A 23,265-nucleotide genomic window follows, 5' to 3' on the forward strand; every position below is an offset into this window, starting at 1 on the left:
AGGTGTATATGACCGTATCAACAGGTTGGATGGCAAATAAAAAACATGGTGGGCCCTAAGAAGGTTTCAACCGTGGGCATCCTTAGCACCGCTGCTTCCTGTGGTGTGGTCCAATTGAGCATTGGATTTGTCTTATTGTTGATTCAGTACTCTAAAATGATATGGAAAATTGGATGGACGGTTTGGATAAAATTAAAACATCACGATAGACCCCCAGTTGCCCTCAGAGCTCTGCCTATCCCAAGTTCCAACCGGTGGGGAAAGTACCTAATCCACGCCCGAGAAGAAGTAGCTTGCGTAGCTGCCACACGCCACTAACCTCAGCAATGTACTGGCATCATAAGTTTTATAACCCCATCTAATGCATGTGTTTAAAATCATCCATTCATTTGGCGATATCATTTTGGAACTTGAGTATTTTAGAGCTTGAGCCTAAAACTAAGGATATATCCAAAGCTCCAATGTTCTTTTACTTTATTTGTGTGACCTTATAAATGCGTTGGATGACAAATAAATAACACTATGGGCCAGGAAGGTTTCAATAATGAGCAGAGGTGGGCATTAAGTCGATTCGGACCGAATTGGGTCCAACTCAAATCGGTCTAAAACTTTCAATGCATGACCCGAACTTGATCCGATCTAGGACCAAGTCCGGGTCCTCTGACTCGATCCAATCCATTTTACTGTTAGCTTGACCCGAATCGAGTCCGAATCAGTCAAGGAAACCAAGTCGGATTGAGTTGAATACAGTTCGGATAGAATATTCTTTTTTTTTATTTTTATTTTTATTTTTTTTTGCAGTGTAGTTCAATTAATCTTTAGATCTGTCTTATTTTTTGGCTAAGGCCATAAGACGAGCCCGCCAAATGGATGGGCGATTTGGATATAACACATACATCATGATGGGACCCACATAACTTGCTGACATCAATACACCAATGTGGTATACTTGCCCGTCCACTTCACGTTAAAAAGTTCAGAGGGTTACAGGTTACCCTCCATTAAAACATTCATAATCATTTTTTGGGCCACTAAAGTGTGGTTCACCAATTTAGACCATCCATTATGTGTGTCCCACTTGAATGAGGGGTCATACCAAGTTTCAAATGCATCCAATTTTTAGGTAGGCCCCACCAAGTGCTTTAATATGTTTTAGGAATGTCTTCAAATGATTTTAGATGGTATGGCCCACCTGAGTTCCGTATACAGCTGATTTTTGGGATATCCCATAATTTAAAAGGGACCCATCAAATGCATGGTGTTGATGCTAGACACGCATCACGGTGGGGCCCACACAACTCGACTTCATGGGAAGTTCCCATGAGCCCGACCGTAGATAATCATTTCTTGTCTCTTTCTTTTCTTTTGGCAATCTGGCAAGCTCAGTGCTCAATGCATCTCCAGCTATGTGCTAAGGCTAAGAGGACATATTGGCTACTCCCCCTGCCATTAGCCACTGGTTGGTGGTAGGTGCTCTGTGGACCCCACCATGATGTATTTATTTCATCCATGCCGTCCATCTATTTTTCTAGATCATTTTATAGTGTTAAACCAAAAATGAGGTATATCCCAATCTCAAGTGGACAACATTATAGGAAACAATGTTGAATGAACATTGTGCGAATCGGGTCGGATCAGATCAGTCTAGATTGACCACGATCCGAACTCGATCTGATGTACGATTGGATCTGATTGATCCTACATGAACCTCGCCAATCCAGGCCTTTGGTTCTGTTCGGATTAGGTCAGATCCGCCAGATCGGGTTGGATCCATCAGATCAGGTCAGTTTCTGCCTAGTTCTAATAAGGGGAATCATTGTCCTCACTACTTTCTATGGCATGGTTCACTGGAGATTTGGATTTACATCATTTATGACTCATGTTCTAAAATAATCCCACAAAATGAATGAAAAGTGTGAATGACATATAAACATCATGGTGAGGCCCACATAACGTAGTAATCTCAACACACCTTGGAGACATATAGTGCATGGCACACCACACAATTGGCTTCCGGACAGAGATGGGCAAAACGATCTAATGAGAGCTGATTATCTATGAATATGTGGATTTAGTGGATCTGATTCCCTGATGTGGTGAGACTTGATTGCACCATCTTCAGCCATTAGAGATGACTTCAGCAAACATGGTTTGAAAGGGACATCTCTAAGGGCTGTGTGGGGGCATAGAGATGTTCATGATGAATTCACTCTGTTCATCTATTTGGAAAGAACATAGTAAGACAGAATTCTAAAAATCAGATAGATCCAAAACTCATGCGAGCCGTACCACTAAATAGTGGGGATTTATGGGGCAATAGAGATGTCCATGACAAATCCACTCCGTCCATATGTTTTGAAAGAACAAAATTAGATAGGATTCTAAAAATAAGACAAGTCCAAAACTCATGTGAGCCATGTGAGGATTGTTGCTTCGATTCGTTACATGGTAATAAACTCGAACATAGATGAATCCAGACTGTCTGGTGTCCCTATCCTACGCCTGGATTGCCGAGGACAAAAACACTGAACCACGTGGTGACGGAGGGATGAACATGATGAGGTCGACCATTATCTTCCTCAAGGATAACTACTTCGAATCCATGGAACTTCTTTGGACTCCTCACAAACACTTCTCGAATCCACGAGGAAAGAAAGCAAGAAAATTGTAACTTTATTGATGAATGAAATTAATAAACAAGTTCACAAGCCTTTAAATAGGGATACCAAGCAATGAGAGAAATTTTAGAATCATGCTATAACTAAAACTCCTAGAATTCGTTCTCCTAATTATTCTAAACTCTTTTCACGTTAAGCGCAACTCTTAAAGCCCAACGGATGAAGAGTTATAATCAAATTAAAGCTTACTATTTATAGTAAAAATGGAATTAAAATAAGGAAACAACCTTCGATCTGGGGGTATTTCGCAAATCTGGCTTACGCAACCCAACGCAACAGGTTAGGTGGGTAAAGTAACTCGTTCTACCTCAAAATCATAAATTTTACGTCCAATAATTCATTTTGGATTACTAGATACGTCCGTTTTAGGGTCTAACTGTCTAGATCACTTCTGTCATCGATCGGGCCTTTTTCGATCCATCTTGGCCATGAAACTATCCGCGACCCGCTCTACATCACGTGGGAAATAAATGTAGAACGTGTCATATATACATTCCTAGCATTGTTGGGCCAAAAGAAGGTGGACTGTGATTTGACTATAACTTGTGATCTGGGTATCGTTACAGGACGCACAGGCGCTTTCAACTCAAAAACGAAATTTTAAGGAAAACTACTATTTTTAGTCATTTCAATTTTTAATAATTTTTTATTTTTAGAGTTTTAGATTTTTTTTCTTTTTTAATTTATTTAAAAGTTTTATATTTAGAAATTAAGTTTTAAAAGAGTTTTATAAGAATTGAGATTTTTATTAGAGTTAAAATTTTGTTATTTTTAGTAATTACAAATTTTAGTTTTTTTTTTTTTTGTTCTATATTAATGACATACTAGGAATACATTAGACAATTATCAATCAAATTACGAATTTTATAGAATTTATTTCTATTTTTATTTTTATTTTTAAAAAATATTTCTCATGGATTTGAGAAGTTTATGTGAGAAGTCTATAGAAGCATAGTAGATTCATAGGTATCCTCTAGCAAGACGGTGGTCAACTTCTACGCGTCCTCCGGTCAGAAATCCAAGCTTTATCAATTGTGACAACAAACATCCAAGCAGACAGTGGATGTCATGTAAAATTCATCAATGGTAGCTTTTTTAACTTGACCAAGACATGGCAAGGCCCACCAGATATACAGCTCCGATTCTCCAACCACTTGTGCAATGAGGAGTAATAAGAAGGACTTCATGCTCATTATTTTATTAGTAGATATATTTAAAACATAAAAAGAGGGGGAAAAAATTAAGAACACTAGTCTAGCTTTCTCTTCCCATGGATTATTAGAGATATCTCTAAGGAGAAATGCAAAGCCACGTAGCAGTCGAAGATACTAAGAGGTGTTCCATCCTGAGCTATTCATTAGATGGGGTCCATCATGAATGTACCCTGACCCAACAATCCAACTAGTCTCAGTTGGGCAAAACATGTGTTGTTGAATTTATGGGTATATTCAACTGGGACCCATCTGACGATTGGTTAGGATCTCACATACACGTGCCACATTGGCACATGTGCAACCTCTTTAATCTCCACTCTATCAATATGGCCTTGTCATTTGCTCACTTCTTCTAGCATGCTAGTTGTTGAGCGAAAGCCTCTTGTGGAATTCAAGCACATGAATGCCCAGGGAGATTGGAATATCCTTTGTTTCTGCAAATCCGGCTGCTTTTGCTATTTTATCAAACTCCGCCAATGTCCTTTCCTTGCCGCCTGAAGTGTAAGCTATCATGTTTAGATCTTCAGTAGCTGTACGGCGTGAAATTGCATCCGTGCCCAATACGGAAGGGATGACGAAGTCGACGTTGATCACCTTCCCGCCGTCGGGCAAAGCATTCCAGCAGTTCTTTAGCAGCTGTATGCAATGATCATCACCCCAGTCGTGAAGCACCAACTACAGCCATGTTTTAATAATTCAGTGTTAGTAGTTTAAAAATACTAAATAGCTTAAATATGCAAAACTAATCTAACATGTATGATTAATATTTGGGTTTGTTTCAGCTAGCCAAAATGATCTGGTTTAGGCTGCAAAATATTTATTTGGAGCCCATGGGCTAAGGACATGAGCTCAACACCCTAATCCAAGGAATCGGACTTAGAATGGACCTTGGCCGGTCCACCAAAATCAAATAGTATCCCTCAAGGAAAACAAATAAAGACCCATCAAACTAACCTTCATGAAAATGTTCTCCGCGTTTGGTACACCTTCGAACATATTTCCTTCAACATGCTCCACACCTTCAAAACAAGATAAAAGCACTTAGGCAGACCGATACACAGGCCTAAAACGGGTGGATATGCATGCATGCATGCATGCACCAACAGAAATATGTATATATGCATGCGCATGCCAATTTTCATCTTGGTATCATTAGCATTTTTAGGTCTCTGTTTAATCAGAGAATATGACTAGTTGTTCCAGGGTTAAATGCATTTGTAAAGTACCTTTATAGGTATAATCATTACATTTTCACACCATAAAATTACAAATTTTGCAGTGATTAATAAGGGATGAAATGAGCAACGTAACAAAATCTTCATTATAGTCAAACGTGTGTAATATTATCAAACAATTACAAAAGTAAATAATCATTTCTCATTTACAGTTCATTGCCATTGTAATAGGAAAACCAAACAGGCCTCAAAATTTTAAAACAAAACTTGACTTTTTAAAATCCACTCCAAAACTTAAAAGCGAAAGTCTATAAACCCTTAAGGGTGTAGAGACACCCTTTCAAAAAGGTTGTGACTATTAGATTTAAACTCAATTGGTGCGACCCTTAGGTTTCAAAACACACAACTTTTCAAAACAAAAATTGAAAGGATACAACCTTTCAGACTTAAGTGAAAAGACACATCTGTAGGGGCCCATCTCAACAGATATTTTGAAATACTAAATTATTTTTAAATAATTTAAAATACAACAATCCCCCGCATGTTTCAAAATTTTTAACATTTCGATTTAAGATGGAAGAGTTATACAATGGTGCCGGTATCACCATAAGCTACAAGTGATTCTGCGGTTCGGTGCATTTCGACCATGCACTATTACCTGGATTTCATGAGTGCTCTAGAGAATTCGTCTAGATTCTCATAAGAAGCGCCCTCCACCTCCACACTCATATAAGTGAATTCTATTAAGTGTACGCAGCAATTGAGTACACCACTAAATATATGGTTATGGATTCATTAAGAGTTCAAAAACTCATCCTTCTTCATTGTTGCTCACACTGTACACCATAGAAGGGGCTATATCAATGCAATCATCTACCTCGTGTCTTGTTGTTTACCTATTCAACCTATCTAATAGGATCTCTACTCGTATAGATTGGGTTGCCAACACTGGTAGCTCATATTATTAGGCTCAGCCCCATTTCCTTCGATGTATCATTGACTAATATTTTAGATAGTCATTTGGTCAGAAGATTTATGACCTGCAGGCCTTTTACCCCCACCCGTCATTAATCCGTTGAGCTTTCGCTTATTACGAAAAATTAACAACTGTTATCACCCATAAGAGTTTGGCATGTCTTAGTCCCAATGTGACTAGTCATTCTTTCAGACCAGCTAAGGATTATCATATTGGCAAGTTATTGCCTCACCAACTAGCTACTCATAAATGAGTCTTCGTTTAGGTGGATTATTTCTTTTGCTCCTCAGTCAAGTTTTTGGCAGTCAATTGCAACTTCTTTTACTATTCATATATATCTCGAAGCAAAGCATACCAAACTCATTTCTAACCTCATAGAGTCAATAATTACGACTTCATTAAACAACAGATACTTAGCATCACTTTTATTATGATAGTTGTCATATCACCGGCTCTGAATACAACCAACTTTCTTAACCTTAAATGTACTCTTACCATTCAAGCAACTTCACTAGCTTACCATTCAACCAACTAGTGGTAAAGTCAATCAAACTTATTGTATCTATAGTACAAAGAGGCTAGAGTAATCTGTCATGCATAGACATATGATAAATTAAATAAAGTATAACCTTCATGTAATCATATTGCAACATTATTATGTTATCACATATTAAAGGTTGGCCAAATTATCAATTAATGATTAGAATTTAATACAATCAATGGATATTTGATAATTGAATATGGAGGAGAAATATCCAAGTTCATTATCAAGTATCTTAATCGACGGATCGAACAATGGGCTCCATAGGTGCATAAATTTGGACATTAGATACATTTGTTGATGGTAAAACAACATATGAATTTATAGTCTTATATAAATATCAATCCCAAATGTCCAAATCTAACCTCCAATGAAAATAAAATATAGCCTAAAAATTTCATTGACCCAGCAATCATCTTCCGAATTCAAACCACTAACAATTTTCTTTCTAACCATTTATTTAATGACTACCAATTAGATTATTAAAACATATAATCAGTTTGATTCCAGATATCTTGTCTCCAAGACTTATATTTTTTTTTCTCTAAGACCTACATGATACCAAGGCAACACATGTGCATATTAATCCATAACATTCATCATATACCTTTATTGGTACAAAACTTTCATATCAACCCATTTATCAAATATTTATTAACTAAACTTATACTCTAGGGGTTAAGTGGTGTATCTAAATGCATTCAAATGCACTCTTATAATTTCAGATTTAGCCCAAATAGATATATCTATGGTCTACCTGATAAACCTATTAACTAAATTTTGAGTTGAGGATTTCATACGAACTATCATATGAATTGACTAAATCTACCACATTTGTCCTAAATTGACATATGATCAAATGAAAATAATATTTCTTTCAAAATAATTGAATCCTACCATAGAACGTTGTTGATGATGGATGTGATTACAAGCGGATTTATTCGTACAAGAAGAAAATGTGAGCATTTATATAAGAATAGTTATAACTAGCCCATAATTTAATTGACTCAATTATCGATCTGATCAAATCCATTGAAATCATTCTAATCCAGGCATGTGAGAACCATTATTCTATAGAATATCCAATGATGAGTCACATCTAAAATGAATTGTAACTACAATCCAATTATCATCTAGCTATGAATGCAGACTATGCATTTATTGGGTCTTTCCAATCAATTCCTTTCTTTTTTTTTAGTTATTCACCTTTTAACCTTTTACCTTTACATGATACTACTTCCATCAATGGCTAGCATTGATGTATCATCTATATGTGTCATGTGTCCGAGATGAATACCCCTCCATCTAGGCCATTAAAGGCAAAACCCACTAAATAATATTTTCACTCTTACATGTGCCACATGAAAAATGACATGATTAAGATTGATATTTTAGATCATGGATTCTATGCATGCAATAGGCACCATAGATGACATAAAGATAATCTAAAGTGATAATTCTAAGTAAGCATGAAATCATGTGACAGAAAACTAAGTGTTATACCTGCTTCACATGACTTGCAACACATGTGTGAGGGATCTGATCTAAGCACTATATGCATTTGATTATAGACAATGCCCTGTCCCATTTGGCTAATCCACTTATCATATATACTTGTAAGAGAATGTCTTTCTTATCAGCGTCCATGTTTGGCTTTCAGACAGAGCCTGTTTATCTATAGCCCTACTTGGTAGATGGTCGGGATCTCTCACACATGCACCGTACTAACATGAAAACTTTTAGAATCTCTCCCTATTTGAGAGTGTTGCATTTCTCAATTAATTCACAAAGAAAATTAATGAGTCATGATCAGTAACATCACCCAACTAATGCATGTTAACAACAACATAACTTAAATTATACTAAATTAAACAGGATGTGCACTACCCATGTAGTGGTTTATAACAACAATTGTGGAGATATTGCTTTTAAAGGGATTCGCTCCTTCCGCCCACCAAGAGATGATCATAACCGCTTATTTGAAAATTCTTAGGATAAAGTTTTATAATACATTGAGTGGATTTGGACTATCTAATGACCAATTTTGCAAAATTGCACCAACGATCCTAACCATCCAATTAATAAACTTTGTGCCTAATATATGATTTCGGCAAGAATCGACACTTGATTGAGACAATATTTCATTATAAAGATGGATTATCACCCTAGTGATCCAAATGATTCATCTAGTGGACTCTTAGGTGGACAGTAGAGAATAATCTCAGTCATCGATTGATAAACCTTTTATATATATATATATATATATATTAATGTGAACCGTTTCTTATTATATAGTAACCAGAGATCCAAACATGATATTTTGGCATCATGCCATGACATCAAAGGACACACCTTATGTATGTAACGAATATCAAGCATCAAGAATTTTGATGCATGCAAAAGTTCAACAAAAGACACAACTAGAAAATAGACATTAGAATAATCATAATCGTACAGAACCTCGGAGATGAAAATAGAAATAAGAAAATCTTTTATTTTCTCTTTAAAATTTTAGGACCTTGTAGCCATTAGATCCCCCTACATCCACAACCGTCATCCATTCTCACAACATTTTAAATTTGGAATCCGGGTTGAGATTTACACATACAAACAACAACAACAACGAGCCCTTGTCGTTGTCATTGGAACCATCACATAACCATTCATTTCCTGTTATCAAGGCTTCGAATGGTTAACATACAAAAAGTTTTCCTCTTTTAATCAAGATTTGTAATCATTTAGGTTTTGCAAGAGATGAGAATTTATATGTTAGGGCTGGAATACAACGGTTTTAGTTTTTAGGCAATTATCATCAGGAATGCAACAATGTTCCATAATTAACTTGGAAAAGTCCAAAGATTCTACGGATAAGATCATTTTGAATGGAAGGATTTTTATGGTAAATCCATCCACGATGTAGCCATCCGAACAATAGTTCAGATCACCGAACCACGAGCCATTTTGATCAAAATCAAAGGCCAAACGAACACTAGATTAAGAGAAAATGATTGACGGTAAAAAAAAAAAAAGAAGAAAAAACACAAATCTTTTGCATGAAAAGAATTAGAGAAAATGTGAATGAAATTTTCTCAATCTAACCATCATTTCTCTCTTCCTTTAATTTTATTATTATTATTTATTATTATTTTAATATCCATGGAAATGGACATTGATCTCTCTGTCATGTGGATGTCCATTTCTCATCCCAACCTCCTATCCACTAAAAAGATGTTATATAATCATTCTAGAAGAAGCAACCGATGATGGATTTTCATATTATCATCTACCATCTTCACATTGGTCAAGATTCATATTTACAAGGATGATTAATGAAATATAAGAAGTATTCATTTTGAATTACCACACTAAATAAGCATTTAATAACTTTGCCATAATATAGTTTTCCAATTTGATTTCAAATTTTTGATATAATAGGGTGATCGATAAAGTTGCCATAAAGCCTTTTCATTTACCCATTATTCGAACTACATGTTATATGGGCTATGGCCCACAAATTAGGTTGGTGGGCGGTTTGAATTTTTATAACTCAAAATGTAAGTGTGTGTGTGTGTGTGTGTGTGTGTGTGTGTAAATATTTTTCCAAAATGATTTTGAATTCAAGATTGTTGGATATTGGATTTTGGAAAACTATTTAAATTACATAAAATTAAAATAAGAAAGTTAGAAAGCTTATCAATTTGTATAAGTCAAGGCATGACGTGAGTCACTCGACTTAAAATCGAATTTGCTCTCCTTAGACAACATCCCAAGTGCAACAGGTTTCCAGAGCAATTGACCTCCAGGATACAACGACTATGACCCGGTCCCAGCGGTGCACTCACTGTACACGAGCTTAAACCATTTGCAGTCTTAACCCGAACCAGAAATACTTAAACACAATTTTTAAAACAAAACCTGACTTTTTAAAATCCATTCCAAAACTTAAAAGCGGAAGTCTATTTATAGACTTTGTAAAGACACCCTTTCAAAAAGGTTGTGACTATTGGGTTTAAACCCAATTGCTGTGACCATTAGGTTTTAAAAGACATAACTTTTCAAAACAAAAATTGAAAGAATGTAACCTTTCATACTTAGGTGAAAAGACACATCCGTAGGGGCCTGTCTCAACGGATATTTTGAAACACTAAATTATTTTAAAATAATTTAAAATACAACATGAAATGGTATCAAAGTGGATGGTCAGGTGTTCAAATTATGGGAGCCGCAAATATACATCCCTAACATATTCTCCCACGGGGAGCCGTACATTTATGTTGTGATGTGGGCGTGTTAGAGAGAGAGAGAGAGAGAGAGAGAGAGAGAGAGAGAGAGAGAGGTACCTGAGTAATGAGGTGCAATGGCAATTACATGGGGCAAATCGAAGTTAACACCATGTACGTGAGGGAAATGGGAGACAATGAAAGAAATGGAGGTGCCTATGCCTCCACCCACGTCCATTACTTGTTTTACTTCATTGAAACCTTTATACACCTCAAGCAACACATTCAAAACAATGACCGAGAAACTGCTCATGGCATCGTGGAATAGCTTGTTGTACTTGGGCTCCTTGGAACCAAACTCAAATACATCAACACCATGGACAATTTCAAAGGGTGGCCGTTCCCCTTGGATTATGAAGTCCTTAAGATAATACATGCCCTCCACTGTTGCCCTGTCGAGGCATAGTTGCACAAGTGAGGCCACCGAGGTGCCATCCTCATCTGGTACAAGGAAACGAGATTCGTCCGTTAAGCCATACACAGGTTCGGTCCTTCCACCCTCACCTCTGATCTTACCGACAGAGTGAGGATTGAATCCGTTACCAGGACACGGAGTATACGTTCCAAGGCAGCTGTAGCATGCGGATTCGATGTGTTCATCTTGGCGATCATCTCTGATGTGGAGAGCTGAGCTTCAGGCCCAGCATCAGCTATGATCTCGAACACCTTTAGATCTATCGCAGCCTGCAGGGCCATGGGGAGGCATATGCCGTTTGCGAGGCGAACGGCCGCTAGACGGCTTGCATGATCGTGGACACTCATGTTATGTTTGTGCTTTTGTGGCCTTAGCACAGCTGACGCTTATACCACTATGTGGAGTTTTATTGTGAGGATGCTAAGATGAGATTGCATGTTTATATGTACTTGTAAAATTCGCCTCATTTTTTTAGCTTAAACTGAGCTGGAAATATGGATGGACAGCCGGATATTATAAAAATACATTGAAGTGGGCCTCACCCACTAAGTGGAGAGGATACGAAGAGGAAAGGACAAGTGGCTACGAAAACTTCTGCCCAATGCGCGAGAACCACGTGGTAGTAACTTTCATGAGATCCATGGGATTGCGTACTGAGTAACTCAGTACGCTAAGTGGGGTCCACCGTGATTTATGTATTTTATCCACTCCGTCCATCCATTTTACCAGGTAATTTTAGGGCTTGATCCTAAAAAGAAGTATATCTAAACCTTAACTGGACCACACCATATGAAATAGTGTCAATTGAACATTTACCGTTGAAAATTTCTTGGGGGCCACAAAAGTTTTGGATCAAGCTTGTACTTGTGTTGTCCCTTCATCCATATTTGTGTGATTTTATGAACAGGTTGGATGAGAAATAAACATCACTATGGGCCTTAGAAAGTTTTCAACAGTGGAAGTCATTATTCCAACTGTTTCCTATGGTATGGTCTATTTGATCTTTTGGTAGGCTTAAATTTTGGTCTCAACCCCTAAAATAATATGGAAAAATGGATGGACGGCATAGATAGACCAGATACATTGACGGTGGGCCCAACAGAGTTTACTTAGTAGATAAGAGCACACTAAGTCATACTAAATATAGTTTGAATACAATGATCACCACTCGTTTTGTGTACGACCCACATTGGTGTTTATATACCATTCATATGATATGCCTATGAAAGAATTGCCAAAATATCAAAATATTCTAAAACTCAGGTGGGCCATGCATTATTGGAGCTGTTTGAATGGATCCGATGTCCATTGAGGTCGGTGGATCCCTAAATGTTACATCCTCACCTTTCATACACGTTGATAGCTCATTTTAGGGCATGATACAAAAAAATGAAGGAGATCCGAATCTTAGGTGAACCATATGCTGAAGGAAACAGTAATGATTGAATCCCATCATTAAAAAAATTCACGAGGGCCACCAGAATGTTCATTTGCCATCCAACCCGTTGATAAGGTCACAAAGACCCAGATCAAATGATCACACAAATATTAGCTTGATCCATTCTATATGACTTTTAATGTGGACCATGTAGACACACATTCACTAGAAGACTTATGAATCCACACTTGTACCAGCCACTTATCAGGTACAACGTGTTGTGCAACCATTTGATCAGGTCTGTGGGGTCCACCACCTTCCGAGGAGGGGGTTTGCAGTCCACGGTGAGACTGAGAGCTTGGATTACACCTAAAATCATTTCAATAGTTGCAGGTGTAACATGTATGTCATTATACACTATCATTTTATTGGGCACATGGCCCACTAATGATGATCAGCATCGTCCAAACATTGTCCATGTAAATCAGCACCGTCCAAACATTGTCCAAGTAAATCAACGATGAAAAATCGTTGGTTAGTCACTCTGACATGATCTTGTGTATTTCAAAACTTAAAATCAGAAGTCTATTTATAGACTTTGTAAAGGCACCCTTAAGGGTGTGGAGACACCCTTTCAAAAAGGGTTGTGACTATTGGGTTTAAATCCAATTGGTACTACCCTTATGCTTCAAAAGACATAACTTTTCAAAACAAAATGTGAAATGATGCAACCTTTCAGACTAAAGTAAAAAGATACATCCATAGGGCACCTATGGCCACAAAAAAAAAAAAAATTTAAAAAAAGTTAGACTGAACCACTGCAACATATGACCTGACTAAAAGAGAGTGACATATATAATTATGATGGCCACGAGTACCTGTCAAGGCAATGACTCAGGTCGTAAGGCATGCTCCGATGGTAAAAGCGTTGCGTTTCAACCTTGAGGTACGTTGCAATTCCATTCAACATTTGGAGAGGATGAGAAATGTTGGGATTATGTGGGATGGAATTGCATTTAGTCATGTGGAGTTGCATTTGGTCCGATGTGAGATTTCCATAAATATTTTTGAAATCCACTACACATGTGGGCTGCACATTGATGGATGCGTTTATCAATGCCATCCATCTATATATACCGTTTACACTTGACATTCTAGTTATATATGTGTACAAGTGAACGACATTCGTTGTGAATTTGGTCTATTGATTACAAATAAATGTTGAAACTTCAACAAGAAAATGTCCATTAATCATTGATTAGGATCCATTCAATCAATCTGATTCCAGGGCAGTGAACCATCGACAGCCGGTGTTCCATCCTGAGCCATTCATTAGGTGGGGTGGGGTCCATCATGAATGTACCCTGACCCAACAATCCAACTACGTCTCAGTTGGGCCAAACATGTGTTGTTGAATTTATGGGTATATTCAACTGGGACCCAGCTGACGACTGGTTCGGATCTCACACACACGTGCCACATTGGCACATGTGCAACCTCTTTAACCTCCCCTCTATCTATCAATATAGCCTTGTCATTTGCTCAATTCCGCTAGCATGCTAGTCCTTGAGCGAAAGCCTCTTGTGGAATTCAATCACATGGATACACTACAGCCATGTTTTAATAATTCAATGTTAGTAGTTTAAAAATATTGGATAGCTTATACATGCAAAACTAAGTTAGTAAGTATCATTAATATTTTGGGTTTCAGCTAGCCTATTTGGAGCCCATGGGCTAAGGACATGACTTCAACACCCTAATCCAAGGAATCGGACTTGGAATTAATGGGCCTTGGCCGGTCCACTAAAATCAAATAGTTCCTTCAAGGATACAATCCATGGTGGCCCCACACACAAACACAAACCTATGTTTGGTAATTACCATACGTTTGAGCTGTACAAAGCACCCTTGATGTGTAAGTGAAATCCAAACCGTGGATCTAAGGCCTTTCCTCATGTTTGCCGTAGATTCCAATAATCATCCTGGTCCAAAACTTAGGTGGGACACACCACATGGAGCAATGTACATCTAATGGACAGTGGATGGAACTGACGCATAATAGGGGACCATACGGCTGGAATTAATTACAATGCGATTCAAATGCATCTAATCATTCTCATGGACAAAGGAGTCAGTGGCCATTGAACTCATCTGGACCGTGTATATTGCATCTGATTCATTGAAGAGGTGGGATCCACCTCTAGTATCCTGGCCATACTATGGTAGATTAGGTGGACCACATTGATGGGGCCCACCCGATGAATCAATTGGCCTGAATCCCAGTAAACTTCAATGCGAGTGTTACCATTTAGTAGCTCAATGTTGTCACCATGTGATAAATTGAGCATGTGTACCAGTGACCTTGTGGGTCCCATGGATGGGTGGTCAAGGTCGACGCAGTTTGGCCTCCATGATGTATCTGTTTTATCCCTGCCGTCCATCTATTTCGTCAACTCATTTTAAGTCATGATATCAAAAATGAGGCTGACCCAAATCTTATGTGGACCACACCATAAGAAACAGTAGAGTTGAATGCTTATTGTCCAAAACTTTTTGTGGGCCACCGACTTTTTGGATCAAGCTGATATTTGTGGCTTTCCTTCATCCAGGTTTTTGTAACCTTATAAATAGGTTGGATGGCAAATAAACATTACGGTGGTGCTTATGAAGTTTTTAATGGTGGAGATGCAGTCAACACTATTTTTCTATGGTGTGGTCCACCTGCAATTTGGATCCTTGTCATTTTTGGTCTTATTCCCTAAAATAATCTACAAAAGTGTATGGACCGTTTGGATAAAAAAAAATATATACATCATGATGGGACCCATAGAGCTTTGACATTAGCCGACCAATGCTGGGGTTACTAACTAAGCGGTGTGTTCTGACATAGTATCAGTTCGTATGGGTTTGCTAGAGTGAGTTGTGATGAATTGGAGACTCATCCAAGCTCTCTTTATATAAGATATGGTGGCTGAGGGGTTATGGTCCAGTTTCTAATTGTTAAGCCAGCCATGCAGCAGTTTCAGCATGGCTCTGCAATAAATTGCATAGCTGTTACACATCTACTACAACAGCCATATTTCAGTCTCTATATATACCAAGGGAGGCCAGGCGAAGTGTAAATTGTGCCGGCGCGCGGGTGTTTCAGGAACACCGAAATTTCATTCTCCTTTGGACCATGTGGATAAATATTATAATACTTCACTCTTTACATATATATATATACCCAAAAAATCCCTTCTCTATTCCCAAAACCATGAAAAATGTATATATATATACACTATTCCCAAAACCATGAAAAATGCATTTTTCAAAGTCTTTATATATATATATATTAAAATGTAATTAAAATTAATATTTTATAACAATAGCGATATTTCAACGTCCTCAACCTTTATTCGATACCCTGTGGCTCACCCATGGAGTAAAATTTCTAAAACTCACGCTGGAAGATCTACGAAGTGTATACCACGAGATGAAAAGCTCGCATGTTGCACGTGTGCTACAATGACACGTGTTTTTTTTTTTTTTTGTGGAAATGACAATGGCATTGGGCAGGTGGGCTACCGAATCTCTGTGGTCGAAAGTAAGGCAATGGCAAACGGTCAAACTAGACTTTGAAACGAGTCAGGTAAAAAGATAAAAAAATAAAAAATAAACTAGACAAAACGTTGCAGGTTATGATTAACGGACGCGGATTTCCTGCGAAAGCCTTTCGCAGGAAGTTCCTGCGCAAGGATCTGGGTGGGGCCCACTACAATGTATGTGAGAAATCCATTCCGTCCATCCGTTTTGAGATCTCATTTTAGGGCCTGTGACAAAAATTGAGGCGGATGAACAACTCAACGAGAGGGAAAATTAGGGAAAGAAATTTCTACCGTTGAAATCTTCCCAGTCTCCACCTTGATGTTTATATGTTATCTAAACCGTTTATGAGGTCATTGTCAATGGGATGAAGTGAAAAAACCAAAAATATAGACTGATACAATAATTTTTTGGGCATAAGAATGCTTCAACGGTGCTCACTGAATGATCACTGTTTTCCCTCGTGTCTCCCACTTTAGTTCCATATACACCTAATTTTTGATCACAAGTCCTTAAATGATTTCGAATGGCAAACGGTCAAACTAGACTTTGAAACGAGTCAGGTAAAAAAATAAAAAAATAAAAAATAAACTAGACAAACGAGTAGGTACTTATACTCTGGCGATGTCGGGCACTTAGAAACCGTGCGGTTCGCATGCGTTAGCTCAATTAAAACGACTGAATTGTTTAACATGATCTCTTTTAACTTACCATCCCGAAGTCAGATTTTTCGAGCAATCGTATCCGTTGATTGGTGGACACTTTCTTTTTAAAATAAGATGGTAGGATACTTTACATATCAACCGTCCAATAAATGTCTACAAATCCAATAGTTATTTAATCAAATTTGTGACATGTATAAACTGAGACTCGTTATTTGGTTCGGTAATTTAAATTAGTTTTTTTAAACCTTGTATTCAATTATACGTTATTTTTTAGTGGCTGTGTATCATCCATCACACTCTGCGAAAGTATCAAACACTTTCGTCCTTTGAAAAATACCGAAAGTGTGGTGCAAGGATTACATCCGTACAAGGAATATTAAGTCTTGATTGTACCATAACAGTCTCCCGATTGGACACGGATTGGTGGTGAACCGCACGCGGATTGCGTCCCACCCCGCCTGTCTCCGGCTGGGAACGGGCAGGAGCGTTGAGTGGCCACTGTGATGTAAGGGTCTTATCCACACCGTTCATCCATTTTTTCATTTCATTTTATGTCATACGAACAAAAATTAGACAGATGAAAGGCTCTAGTGGACCACACCATAGGAAGCAGCGGTGATAATAATTCTCATCGTTGAAACTTTTTTAGGGCCCAATGTGATGTTTATTTGCCATTCAACCTATTCATAAAGTTATATATACCTTGATGAAGATAAAATACAAATATTATCTCCATCCAAAGTTTATGTGGCCCCAATAAGTTTTCAACTGTAAGAGTTTAATCCACTTGAACATGTGATCTGCCTCATTTTTTAGTATATACCTTAAAATTATAAGAAAAAATGGATGGACGGTGTAGATAAGAACCATACACCACAGTGGCCACTCAAAGTTCCTGCCCGTTCTCAGCGGGAGAGGGACGGGGTAGGACACAATCCGCATCCGGTGAACCCAACTCCGTGGACGGGGATTGGTACCACCCCAACCAACCAGTACGTAGCCAGAGACGGACGGTTCTGAATGGACTTCTATGGGCCCACCTTGATGTATAACTTCTATCCATGCCGTCCATCTATTTTGAAAGATTATTTTAGGGCGTGATCTCAAAAATGAAGTAGATTGAAGGTTCAATTGGACCACACCACAAGAAGTGGTGGAGATTGAAAACTTCCTAGAAGCACAAAAGTTTTGGATCAATCTGACTATTAATCCAAGTCTAAATGACCTAATGAACGGGTTGGATGGAAAATAAAAATCACGTGGGCCCTAGGAAGTTTCCAATAGTAGGAGTTCAATCCCTACTGCTTATTGTGGTGTGGTCCACTTGAACCTCTGATCTGCCTTCTTTTCAGGATCACGCTATAAAATCATCTGTCAAAATAGACAGAGGGTGTGGATAAAACATATACATCAAGGTGAGCCCCACAATATATTTTATTTACACCTTCTGTCAATTTTATTAGTTTATTTTAAGAATTATACCACAGGAAATAACTGGGATAATGACGTCCAAAGTTAAATCCTTCTTTGGAACCACATAAATGTCTATTTGTCTTCTAATCAGTTCATGAGGTCACACAAACCTTTGATCAAGGAAAATGCAAATATCAAACTAAGCTTTCAAACGGGAAGCATTCAATCCTCAGTACCATGTGTTGTGTGGTCTATTTAAGATTCGGATATTCTTTGATTTTGAGATGGACGGTGAATAAAACACGTACATTTCAGTGGGCCCCACAGAGTACTTACACCGCGTAATTCCGTGGTCTTGAGTTCACCGTGCAATCCGCGTCCGTCCTGATGCAACAGTGTGGCACAAATCACAGATGGCAAAAGTATATAAAGATCGTACCGATCCATCCTATCGCACAACCGACCGTTGATGCATTTTTCGTTCAACCATCACTTTAATGGTTAGGAACTTTTATTCTCAATAAATTTTGCCGAATCCGCACTATAAAAGCCCATCAATGAACGGTCCAGATCACACAAATGTGGTCTTATTTGTACATTCTGTGCATCTGGACTCGGTTATGATGCATCACTTCAATCCACGTCATTCCACGTGTTAAAAGTATTGATAGTCATCCACACATTCGTGCATCACGTGGTGGGGCCCGCCACAGGTTGTCTGTTACCAGAGAATCACAGCGGGGATTAGGTACTACCTCCACGAGAAAGACAACTGAGTTATTCAGTATCCTCTTGCCATAGCGAGTAAACTCCGTCCATATATGAGATTTATCCACGCTACTTATCTAATTTTCTAGTTCATTTTAAGGGCTAAATTTAAAATTGAAGCGTATCCAAATCTTAAGTGTACCATACCGTGTGTCAAATAGTGCGAATAATGATTTCTAGCATTGAAATATTGTTAGGGCCCAATGACACTTATTTATCATCCAAGCTGGCCATGAGATCACAAAGGCATGCATGAAGTAGGGGTGTACACGAACCGAGTTAGCTCCATCAGCTCCCTCAACTCCGACTTGAAAAAGTTTGATTTGACTTAGTTTAAAACTAGGTTCAAGTCGAGTTAAGCTGATTTTTTGAGCTTGAAAAAATTTCGAGTAGAGTTTTTGAGCTCGAATTTAATCAATTCGGTGACTTGATTATTTTGATATCGATGTTGCTTAGCGAGTGTTTGATGGAAAGTGTTGACTTGTGGCAAGGAAGGTATGGATATGAAACAAATATCCTTATATCTTGATTTTTATATTGCTTGTTGAGTGTTTAATGAAATACCTATAAGTAGATGTTGCTTTACATTTCATAAGAAATTGAAGGTGCACTCTATGTATTCGAGAAAAAGCTGCAGAGGACTCGCTCTTAGCTCTAACTTGACTCGAACTAGCCCGAGTTGCTTACCAAACTGAGTTGAGTTGAGCTAGTGAGTCAAGCTGAGGACCATAAAATTTTTGGATCAAGCTGATATTTAAATTTTCCCATCATCTAGGTCCATGTGACCTTAAGAAAAGGTTGGATGGAAAATAAACATCACATCCCCATGAAGATTTCAATGGTGGTGTCATCCTCACAACTGCTTGGTATGGTGTGGTACACTCGAGCCTTACATCTATCTTATTTTCAGGCCATGTTCTAAAATGATATTTCAAAGTGGATGGATGGCTTGGATAAAACACATATATCACAGTGGGCCCAGATAACCCTTGAGTCCTTGACCAGACCGTCCATCTCTAGCTAAGTCCGGGTAGGAGTTATACTCCATCCCCATCCAAGAATCACAATAAAAGTATGATCCCAACCGTTCAATTTGTCCCCATCATGTGGAAAAAAAATATTCAAAGGATGAGATCTTTTGTGATTTTGGGCTATGCTTCAACTCAAATGATCACAAGATTTGACGGTATGGAGACTCTCGGTTTCAAGATATCATCATCACATACAACGTTGTATGCTAAAACATTTTTACGGGTTTTCTCGTCCGCGTTCCTTCTTTACACCACGTGCCGAGAATTTACCCTTTTAATGGATGACTTTAGAACAATCATGAATTAGGGGAGTCCAAGGTAATCGATCGTGGGGCCCATCTAGATGCATATTTTGTATATCCATGCCGTCCATTCGCTTTTTCAGATCATCTTAGAACATGGACCTAAAATTGAAGTGGATGCAAGTCCCAGGTCGACCACATCATAGGAAACAGAGATAATTGAACATCCACTATTAAAAACTTCCTTAAGTTAAATTAACCGCAATGTTTATTTTACTGTAAGTTCAAACAGACATAGATGAAGGTAAAAAATAAATATCAGCTTGATCCAAAACTTCTATAGCCCAGGGAAGGATTTTAATGATCAATCATGACTATTTTATATGGTATGGTTCCCTTGAGATTTGTATTTCCTTCGTTTTTTTATTAATATTTATTAAAATGAAAAAAAAAGAAAAAAAAAAGAGGATGAATGGCAGAGGTATAAACACACCCTACAAATAGGGACTCACCCACTAAGTTATTACTTGGTCTTACTAAACCCGCGCCCTTCTGGAACAACATTGGAAGGTACATCCGCTGCTAACTCGTTTGAATGGCCTTGTTTCTTTTTGTTTTTCTTTCCAAGGAGGTGGATTGACCGTGCCGCCCACCAAGGAGGTTCTTGTTGTCAGAAGCTACGTAGGGCCCACTGACATGCCAGTGTAAAATCCACTCTGTCCATCAGTTTCTCAAAGTTCATGATACAACATGAGTAAAAATTCTGGGAGACCCAAAATTCAGATGACCATGCCACACAAAAAAGCAGGGATCGAGCAACCACCATTGAAACCTTTGTGGCGAGTAGAAACTTTGTATCAGGATGATAATTCTATATACAGTTAATCGGAATATTAATAACCTTATGAACGGTTTGGATGGCATTAAAAAAATCATGGACGGATACAGGAAGGTTTCAATGGTGGACATTTCAATTATCAATTTTTCCTGTTGCGTGGCTCATCTAAGTTTCGTACATATATGATTTTCAAAATTCTGATGTATTGTCATCTTGAGAAATTGATGGATGGAGTGGATTTGTCACAGGTATCTATTTTGGCCCCATCTAAGTCATGCTCCCTTGTTGACCCAGACAAGGGAGCATGACCACAACAATGGCCTTTTCCTCCGACTACGAAACAAACCGACTACGTCACTTTTTGCCCCCGTCCGGTCAACAAAAAACCCTTTCGGGCCACAGTAATTTCTATTTGACATCACTCCGTCCATCAGCAGATAAGTTATCTTAGCATCTGAACCGTAGAATCAGGTAGAGTGGGCCATATTACAAGAAATATTGGGATGAGGATGGCCACCATTGAAAACTTTTTCGGGCCCACTGAAATTGATATTTGCATTTTCAAGTAATCCTAATGGGGCTTAGATGATGAATGGGTTGGATGGAATAAGAAAAATATTGCGGTTGGTTGTGTGTTAGCACTCCTGTCTATTTATAGACTTTGTAAAGACATCCTTTCAAAAAAGTTGTGACTATTGGGTTTAAACCCAATTGGTGCGACCATTACGTTTCAAAAGATACAACTTTTCAAAATAAAAATTGAAAGAATGTAACATTTCATACTTAGGTGAAAAGACATATCCGTAGGGGCCCGTTTCAACAGATATTTTGAAACACTAAATTATTTTAAAATAATTTAAAATACAACATGAAATGGTATCAAAGTGGATGGTCAAGTGTTTAAATTATGAGAGCCGCAAATATACATCCCTAACATATTTTTCAAATTATGAGAGCCGCAAATATACATCCCTAACATATTCTCCCACGGGGAGCCGTACATTTATGTTGTGATGTGGGCGTGTTAGAGAGAGAGAGAGAGGTACCTGAATAATGAGGTGCACTGGCAATTACATGGGGCAAATCGAAGTTAACACCATGTACGTGAGGGAAATGGGAGACCATGAAAGAAATGGAGGTGCCTATGCCTCCACCCACGTCCATTACTTGTTTTACTTCATTGAAACTTTTATACACCTCAAGCAACACATTCAAAACAATGACCGAGAAACTGCTCATGGCATCATGGAATAGCTTGTTGTACTTGGGCTCCTTGGAACCAAACTCAAATACATCCACACCATGGACAATTTCAAAGGGTGGCCGTTTCCCTTGGATTACGAAGTCCTTAAGATAATACATGCCCTCCACTGTTGCCCTGTCGAGGCACAGTTGCACAAGTGAGGCCACCGAGGTGCCGTCCTCATCTGGCACAAGGAAACGAGATTCATCCGTTAGGCCATACACAGGTTCGGTCCTTCCACCCTCACCGTCTGATCTTACCGACAGAGTGAGGATTGAATCCGTTACCAGGACACGGAGTATACGTTCCAAGGTAGCTGCAGCATGCGGATTCGATGTGTTCATCTTGGCGATCATCTCTGATGTGGAGAGCTGAGCTTCAGGCCCAGCATCAGCTATGATCTCGAACACCTTTAGATCTATCGCAGCCTGCAGGGCCATGGGGATGCATATGCCGTCTGCGAGGCGAACAGCCGCTAGACGGCTTGCATGATCGTGGACACTCATGTTATGTTTGTGCTTTTGTGGCCTTAGCACAGCTGACGCTTATACCACCATGTGGAGTTGTATTGTGAGGATGCTAAGATGAGATTACATGTCTATATGTACTTGTAAAATTCGTCTCATTTTTTTAGCTTAAACTGAGCTGGAAATATGGATGGACGACCAGATATTATAAAAATACATTTAAGTGGGCCTCACCCACTAAGTGGAGAGGATACGAAGAGGAAAGGACAAGTGGCTACGAAAACTTCTGCCCAACGTGCGAGAATCACGTGGTAGTAACTTTCATGAGATCCATGGGATTGCGTACTGAGTAACTC

At 38.4% G+C, this 23,265-nt stretch overlaps 1 protein-coding gene across 1 annotated transcript; it reads right to left on the bottom strand.

Annotated features, from left to right (window-relative positions):
• Window positions 1-3,846: 3,846 nt before the first annotated feature.
• On the bottom strand, window positions 3,847-23,003 carry LOC131239482 ((S)-scoulerine 9-O-methyltransferase-like). Its single transcript, XM_058237203.1, has 3 exons — window positions 22,246-23,003; window positions 4,847-4,911; window positions 3,847-4,567 (listed from the first exon to the last, which is right to left on the bottom strand). The coding sequence occupies exons 1-3, from the start codon at window positions 22,946-22,948 to the stop codon at window positions 4,253-4,255; spliced, it is 1,083 nt and encodes a 360-aa protein (XP_058093186.1). The 5' UTR covers window positions 22,949-23,003; the 3' UTR covers window positions 3,847-4,252.
• Between the last annotated feature and the right edge of the window lie 262 nt (window positions 23,004-23,265).

This window comes from Magnolia sinica, chromosome 3 (assembly GCF_029962835.1).
Source record: "Magnolia sinica isolate HGM2019 chromosome 3, MsV1, whole genome shotgun sequence".
NCBI classification, from domain to species: Eukaryota; Viridiplantae; Streptophyta; class Magnoliopsida; order Magnoliales; family Magnoliaceae; genus Magnolia; species Magnolia sinica.